The sequence below is a fragment of the Buceros rhinoceros genome, unplaced genomic scaffold (assembly GCF_000710305.1).
Source record: "Buceros rhinoceros silvestris isolate BGI_N320 unplaced genomic scaffold, ASM71030v1 scaffold231, whole genome shotgun sequence".
Classification (NCBI taxonomy): domain Eukaryota; kingdom Metazoa; phylum Chordata; class Aves; order Bucerotiformes; family Bucerotidae; genus Buceros; species Buceros rhinoceros.
In genome coordinates, this window is record NW_010394595.1 from 98100 (window position 1) to 106688 (window position 8589).

An 8589-nucleotide genomic window follows, 5' to 3' on the forward strand; every position below is an offset into this window, starting at 1 on the left:
ACAGATGCTCAGCTTTATCAAGCGTCTGCCAATACTGGTTTCCTCTGTCTGCTACCTGCCCATGACATCTCATGACAGAATCTGTGCTAGAGGGTTGGATGGTCTGCAGGGTGGAGACTGGAAAAATATTTTCTAAATCTTCCCAGATTACTTTCTAATGCCATTGTTAAGGGGGTGTGAAAGCTGCAGAGTGACCTTAACTCTTCCACTTGTTTTAGACTCCTCTTTTCCTGTCCCCACCCCCCTACATTAGTCAGGCACTTATTTTTAGATAAAGAACAGATAAGCAGAACAATCCATTTTAGGGGAACACATCTTCACCTGTCACCCAGCTGACTGACTGTGACTCCTGTGCCTTATGCTGCTGACTATCCTGCAGTGAGCTGATCACCTGGGCCTACCTGAAGGTAAGAAAACACAGCAGGTCTCGAAGAGCATTTTAAAGGGTGGTTTAGAACTGGGCTGTTGTGTTCTGAGTAATTCCTTTCCTTGCTGACTGTTTTAAGAGCATTTTTCTGAACAGAAGTATCAGCAATGCCACAACCTTGTGCTTTTGTCAGTAGGCTTCAAAGGCCTTCAGGTTTTCTCCCCTGCTTCTCAGGTGATGTGGAAGCTGAGTGGGAATTCTATGGTCAGTGCGGGTCAACAGACAGCTAAGCCACAGCTCTTGTTCTAACTCCAGGTTGTCCACTTTCTGTCTAGGTGCGAGCTAGCTTCTTACTGGTACAATACCAGCTCTCCGCTTCAGGAAGGTCCTTGGAAACACGCAGGCATAAGACTAAAGATGGTAAGAATGATCACAGTGTGGCAGACTATGCTGTCACCTTTCTCAGGAGCTCAGAAGACTCTCTCAGCACAACAGAAGAGCACAAAGACTGCATAATAAAAGATTCATCTTTTTGCTCTCTGTGGCCCACCCACAGTCTTATTTTTGGGGGCAGTTAGAACACAACGTGCACATCACCCTATCTGCCTGCACAGAGGGATACTACGCACACAAAGGTAAAAAAGCCATGGAACATCTTAAAAGCAATTAAAGGCCCTTTAAGTTGAAATGTTTGTGGTTTAGGACTCATCTTGTATATAGAAAGTCTCACTCCATCTCAGGGCAGCTGTGGATCAAAAGCAGTCCATAGATAAATGTACAGCATCCAATGGCAACAGTGAGAGCTGTGTACCCTTCCCAAGAAGGGGACTGTCCTCACAGTTATCTTCCCTTCCTCACTCCACCCCAAAAATGTCCTGAGAATGTAAGTACAGCTTTCCTTTTCCCCTGTGGTAAGCTCAACTCACTTATGACTGCAAACTGCTGATTAAGGAAAATATCTGATCTGTTTGGAGATGCTAAAGAAAAAACAGACTTAAGAATATCAAAAGCCATGTATTACACTGTTCCAATTAAAAAAAATACCACAAGCAGCAGACATTGCTTCTCCAGCTCCCCCTGAAAGGGGACTGTCCTCACAGTTATCTTCCCTTCCTCACTCCACCCCAAAAATGTCCTGAGAATGTAAGTACAGCTTTCCTTTTCCCCTGTGGTAAGCTCAACTCACTTATGACTGCAAACTGCTGATCTGTTTGGAGATGCTAAAGAAAAAACAGACTTAAGAATATCAAAAGCCATGTATTACACTGTTCCAATTAAAAAAAATACCACAAGCAGCAGACATTGCTTCTCCAGCTCCCCCTGAAAGACGTTACGTTCATTTATACATGCTTGCTTTTCCCACCCACTAAGGCAAGTGACAAAATCCAATCCCATCCCAAAGCAATGCTCCCAGCTAAAAACTGTGCCTCACTGGGAAAGATTTCAAAACATTTAACAGCTTCTCCTGTTGGCAATGCAGCCAGCTGTGGGAAGAGGCAATTTCTCTGCACTTCTGGGAATCTCACCATTGCAGCTGCATCCCCGCTCATCACATGCTCTCCAAAGCCCTGTGAGAATCCTACAGCCCTCAGGCACAGTGCGTGAACTTTGAGAGATTATCATCTTGAGATAATGGGTTCCTTGGGAAACCACTGGTTTCTCATTTCTGGTTGTCTCATATAAAGTGCAGGTGCCACAGCCCTTGACTGACAGACAACCTCTAGGTATGGCTGAATTACTTTAAAAAAGTAACACCATACAGTGCAGGCTGGAAAGGGTTATAAAACTGTCTACAGAAGTATGCTGGCACCTCTCGTACTTACCTTGGGTGGGATATACCAAAACTATTTAACACAGTGAAATTAGTAAAAATTTATGAAGCAAGTTTGATTTTGTTGCTTTTTTGTTTAATAACGTTGATAGAACAGCCTTCTTTGCAATTACCACACCGCTTCTGCAAAAGGGGTCATGCAAAAGTTCCTCTCAGCATCATAGGATTTAGTGTTACTGGTATTGTGGCTCTGACTTCAGAGGAAGAAATACTGTGCATGAGAACAAGGGAAATCAAATAATACAGAGCTTTACAGGATGAATATGAAACAGCGTAATTAAGATTTCAGACACTCGCTGGTGACTTAGAATGATGACTGTTGCAGGGGTATCAATTCAGTACCCACAACTTCATAGACTATTTATTCATTGTGGAAAACCACAGTTTCAAAAGGAGTGTAGGTGGCTTTTCTGCAGTGGAGCAGACCTTTTGTTTGCATTCTATTTGTTTGTCTGATTAAATCTTTCTGATATGCCTTTTAAACACTGTTATGTAAGTAACCTCTTGTCATTGCACTGCAAAACAAGCCTTCTGCAGGTGATTAGTGGAGGAACCAAGTCATCTCTAAAAAGATCTGGACATTCTAGAACAGATTTGAGACTGTCATAAAGAAGAAAAGGGGGGAAAAGAGGGAGCTGTAAGAGGTAGTAGAAAGCAGAGTTCCCAAGTCCAAAGTAACACAGAGCTACTCATCTGATAAGGGAAAGGTAGGTAAGGGGAACACGAATTTCCTGAAAACCATCCAGTGTTAAAAACTTTTAAAGAAATTGAGCTAATTCAGGTAGTCCACTCCACTGCAACACCTTAAAATATGGCTTTTAGGGAAATAAAAAAAAAAAGACACCTAGGAAAGAAATGGACTGACCTGTAATCGACAGATAGACCAGGTAATTAATTATTAAATTGCACGCTCTTTGTCAGCTGCAAATGGAAGCCTTCTGCATAATTTAAGACCATATTTTAAGCACTATTGAGTCTGCTGCTTGACATGTCTAATTTTCATCGAATTAGTGCTCCCCCCCAAAAGAGGGGACACATATCCCTATCCTTGTCCAGTTTTAACACAGACTTCACGTATTTACAAGCAGTTAGATGTTTCTTTTCTAGAATTATAATTTTATATTCCCATTCATAGTTGTTCTATTCCCCAAATAGGCAGCACCAGTGAGGCCCCCATCAGCAGAAAAAGAGACAACACTGTACAAAACAAAACTGGAAGTTTATTTAAAAGTGACAGTAACACCATTCTTAAAAGTATACTAACCAGAACTATCTTCCTGAGGCATCACCAGTGCAGAGCTGTACCCTGAACTGGTATATATAAAGTCCACATTATATTCTCTTTAGTCAGACCTAGCTGCAAAGATCTTCTATGTCACTAGGCCAGGTCACAATATACATATGACCAGTACACTACTATTTTCCAGCCTAATCAAGCCAAATTAAGGGTTTTTTTCTCACTTACTCTGGAGATGGTCAAGGGCATGTTGAAGTCCTTGCCCCCCTGCAGTCGGAACCCCCACGGTCCAGGTCCATTCAGAGTCACGCTGTAAGCCATTGGGTACCTCTTGCACAAGGCACTGCAGAACAGAAAGACAGGGTAGACAGAGAGAGCGTGAAGAAAAGAATGAGAAAAGGGAAGGGGTTTATATCACAAAAGCAATTCTCTATCTGCCTTGCCTGTTCAGTCGTGCTCTGGTATCACCTAAGAATAGATGGAAGCTCTAATGCAGATGCTGATATCCCAGCTGAGCAGGGCCCATAAAAGGTTTGTAACCAGACACCTACTATGCAAAGACTTCATGACTCAGAAGTCTAATATAGCCCCCAGGGAAGGGGACAGATCTTTCTAGGCTTTTCAAGCCCCTCTTCATGGCTCAGTTAGTTACTTTACGGACAAAATACATTTTGTAATAAAACAAGCAAACGAAATCCCATGCTAAAATCTCAAAACCCACATTTCTTTACTAACCTGTTATCAACCTTATAGCCATTTGTAACTTCTGCTTCGGAACACATTTTTATTGCACCACGATATACAAAGCACATACTGAAAAAAGCATATACTACATGCACTTAGTATCACCAGAAAAAAAAAAAATCTTGATTTGGCTCTTGGTTCCATAGCCCTTGCTTCTCAAGGGAAAATTGAAACTTATTCTCTTTGAAAGAGGTATTATGGGTTATTTCTAATCAGCATTTAATTTCAGCAGCAAAAGCATAGTTTCACTACGTACCTCTCGCTATTTTGATACAAGTCTTCTAAAGGCATGATACTTAAGCAGAAGGCTAAGTATACACATAGCTAGATAACAGCCCCATTAGACCATTCCTTGATTTTTCAGAGTTTATATTCCAGCTGTTAGGTGTCCCATAACTCTAAGCCTTGGTCAGTAATGCTGGATAGCACTTCTGCCTCAGACTGAGAATAGCTAAAATACAGAGAACAAGAGGGAAGGGGAGAATCTGTTGGCAGAACTACAGACACAAACAAAAAGCTTCTGCTCTGAAAGTAAACCTATAAACATTAAATAACGCTCTCCACCCCCTTCAAGCTATTAGTATATGCAGGACATCCAGAACCACTCTCCTGTATCTCTGCAACACCCCTGCCTTCATCTTCCAGTTAGGGTGAGAAAAACCACATGGGTTCTACTCCAATAATCAAAGACAACCAAAACCACATAATGCCCTGGAGTGAGGTAGCTCAGTTTGATACCAGGTCACTCCGCCCGTACATCTACCTTAACACGTGATAGAAAAACCCATGGTGAAATGGCAGACAGCAAACATTGCCACGGCCTCAGTCTTTACCTGAGGAGTTGGTCAAAAATTTTTCAAAACCATGAGGCAATCTAACTGTTTGTTTAGTGTTCAGTGGCAGAAAAGCCATTTGTATATATGATACATTAATTATTAATTACTAAGCTCTGCATAGACACTAGACTAAACCACACAACCATATTTTTTGAATCAGAGGATCAACTGAAAACACAATTCACATGAGTTTGAATGGAAGTTACACTAAGCCAGTAGAACTAGCCCAATCCAAAGCCAAAGCAAATAGCAAGACAGCCTAAAAATGAGTTTCTGATGTCTCAGTTCTAAGGCCCATTTACATTAACAGCATTTGTAACCTTTCCAATAAGTCCAGAACCAGTAAGAAGACAGGTTGTTTTTATGGACTGTGAATTCTGTGCACATTACTTTCCTATACCTACATCTTCAGTCATTTGTGTAAAATAAATAAAAGGTGGGGAAGCGAACCCCAGGACAGAGTTGAACTGCACAGCCAGCTGAGCAGTGCCGAGCATCAAGAAACAGAGATGCTGTTTAACCAAACACTATGTGCTTCTATCCTACTTTCACATGTGCAACATGCCATTTGCTTATCAGTTTAGGACATCTGAAAGGACATGTGAGATCTCTCAGGCTGGGTGCTGTGCTAGGAAACTGGAGTGGTAATCTTGTTAGGGGCACTGCCATTTGAATGACATCTTAAACTGAGGCCACTGGTTCCTACTTCTTTGGTTTCTGTGACTGCATGAACTTTCAGCGCAGTGTGGCACTTTTTAAAAGAGAGTAGAGGGTATGCCAGCATCCTGGCCAATACTCCCCTTCAACACAACAGCACCACAGCTCTTTCATGTGCCTGCACCATCACTATGAGGTGCATTCTGGAGTAAAGATACTCCAGTTTTATTTCTCCAGGCCCTTCTGTGTTTGTTTCCCCTCTGCCTGGAGAAAGCTTTGTGACTAATAATTAAGTGCCAATAGTAAAGAAGCTCATGCTGGAGCTGCAGCTTCATTTGATGAGGACATTCTTAACACAGGTCTCACCTGTCCTCTATGGACTTTTGACACAAACAGCATCTAAGTAAGAGCTCTGCTGATCCACTCAGATGGCCACTTCAGCCTTGCTCTGTTTTCACAAGTGAGACACACAGGTGTTCTCACCATGTCCAACATCCTCAGCAAACCCAGGAGCCATCAAACCCAAGTGCCATCATGGTTTCGAGCACAAACCTCAGCAAAATCCGCTGGGAAAGCGGAGGATGAACTAACCCATGTGTTCACAATAGACAATCCCCTTGTTTTCAGAAGCTTGTGACGTTGAGATTTGGTCTTAGTGGTTTTACGCAACTGCCTGATAGAGTGTTTCAAAGAACTGGGTTTTGTTTGCTCAGGTATTTTGTTTCTCTTGGTGTGCCTTCTCTACATTCCCCAGCCATGTCAAAATGACTTGCTCATAGCTCCCTCCCTTCAGGCAGAAGCTATGTTAAGTCAGATGAGGCCACTGGTGTAAGGAGTGACATTTAAATAAAAAAAAAGTATTCCAGGAGCAGGGTGACATTTTCTCTACAGATATCAACACAGAGACTTGTCTAGAGCTCACCAGGTCCCCCCCAAGCTGTCCCAGCTGACAGATGGGAACAGTTGTGAGGGAGCTGGATGGGTCCCAGGCTTTGCGTGCTTTTGCAGCAGAGGAGTGCTGCCACCCCCAGCAGATCCCTCAGAGCCCAAAGAGAGCTGTCCCTCCACGGCTACGTCAGAGATGTCACACCAGTGGAAACAATTCACATACGCGAAGAGACTATGCTGTGTTACAGTGAACTGCCTTCAGGAAAGCTACAACTGCATGCTTGGGAGTGCAGAGCCATTAAGTGAATGAAATAAAAAACACTAGTGTCCATGCTAAATTAAGGTGGAAGGAAACAAGCAATGGAAATTCCAATTGTTCAAGTTGCTACTACTTCATTAAGCTGGCCACATTACTCATCAGTTATATTTTAGCTGCAGTGGTAGATGTGCTCACAGAAAAGCCTTGAATTACTGTCAGTGCAGCAACAAGGCTATATCATTAAGAATTCTAAAAGCAGTCTGCTGAGAGTTTTAACTTCTGATCTGCTATAGATGATGTATCTTTAGCATATAAAAAGACACATACGAGGCCATGGTTTCAACAACCCCTTATGTTTCTCTTTAGGCAAGGGAAACACTTGCCCTGCAGAGGAACTATCATGTCTTCTTTGATAAAAAAGATCTTCAACAAGCTCAAAAAAAAAAAGTCAGACAAAAATCTGGGCTGCCCTTGTTTCAGTGTCCCTCACCTAAGGGAGCAGCAGCACAAGGCGGCAGCATTCAGCTTTATGACAAACATGGCCGTTCTGTCCCACGGATTCCTGTGCTGTCCCCATCCACCCTCTGTCAGAACAGTGGACAAGTTAAGAGAATGGATCAGGAGCATGTGAAGACATGACTCACCTAGACGTGTGCCTGAAGAAAACCTGAGCTTTGAACTAGACGTCTAATACAGGCAATCCCAGAGCTTTCCAAAACTTTGAATGAACCCAGTGTTAACTATATTCCTTGTGGAACAGTGGGGAAACACCAACTGTCTTTGGGGACCGAACTTCATTGCAATGCACAGGACAAGACAGCACACATTTCCTAGATATTGGCTGATCAGCACGATGAGTTGGAAACTCACACATTAGAGATGTAAAAGTTTTTTAGCTCTGAATTCCCACCCTGCCAATGTAAAATTGGATATAAAAGTAATTACCAAGAGCAAAGATTTTTCCCACAAGTTCAGCACAAGTTCAATATTGCTTCCAAAGCCAGACTACTCTACAATGCAAAAGAGCTCATCGCCATCTCCTTTTCTTCACTGCTGAGCCCTGCCCTGAGCCAAGCTAACCCTACCTGTACTTCCATGGACAGCTTCGCTTCACCCATTTAATTAAAATCCTTCCGTTCTCACAGAACTCTGTATTTCCGAGTTCCTCTTAGCCCCTTTATCAAGTGTACTATGAAACTAGATTTTCTATCGCACTTGGCTTCACCAAATTCTGCTTTGTCAATACCTTTATGTTAATGTGGTTTGTATTGCTGGGGAGATACCTGGGAGCAAAGAATGATGGAGTATCACCTCCCTCCTCTGTAACACAATGCCTGCAGAAACGCAGCTCAAACTGTCTTCTACTGCCAGTATCTCCTTTCTGATTAATCAGACTGGCTTTTCACCCTCACCTCCAGAGCCTTCACCATGACTACTTCCACCAGTACAGACAAAGGACAGTTCACACTTTTTTTTTCCTGCTAGGCAGCCTTTTTTTTTTCCCTGCCAGAACCTCTTTTCACTACCACAAAAGACAGAGCACACACCATAGTGCAAACATTTTTGGTAACTGTGTTAAACTGCAAACCTGTTCAGACTGTTCACAAAGACTTTTTTGCCTCTGTATTACAAAAAGGCTGAAGTGTATGTTACTAAGTTCTCACCTTACACAGTCATTGTGTTTAAGAGCACCCACCACAGCCATGTAATACTTAACACTCCTACGGCACCCACCTTGCCAGGCTATCAGGTTTCTTTTTTTTTTTTTTT

At 42.5% G+C, this 8589-nt stretch overlaps 1 protein-coding gene across 1 annotated transcript in view; it reads right to left on the reverse strand.

Annotated features, from left to right (window-relative positions):
• Positions 1-3915, reverse strand: part of LDB3 (LIM domain binding 3) — a 55964-nt gene extending 52049 nt beyond the window's left edge. Inside the window, exons 1-2 of the mRNA XM_010145251.1 lie at positions 3879-3915; positions 3664-3778 (exon numbers count right to left, since the gene is read on the reverse strand). Coding sequence (XP_010143553.1) covers positions 3664-3756 — 93 coding nt within the window. The 5' untranslated portion in view covers positions 3757-3778; positions 3879-3915. The remainder of the gene's footprint in view (positions 1-3663; positions 3779-3878) is intronic.
• Positions 3916-8589: the final 4674 nt, after the last annotated feature.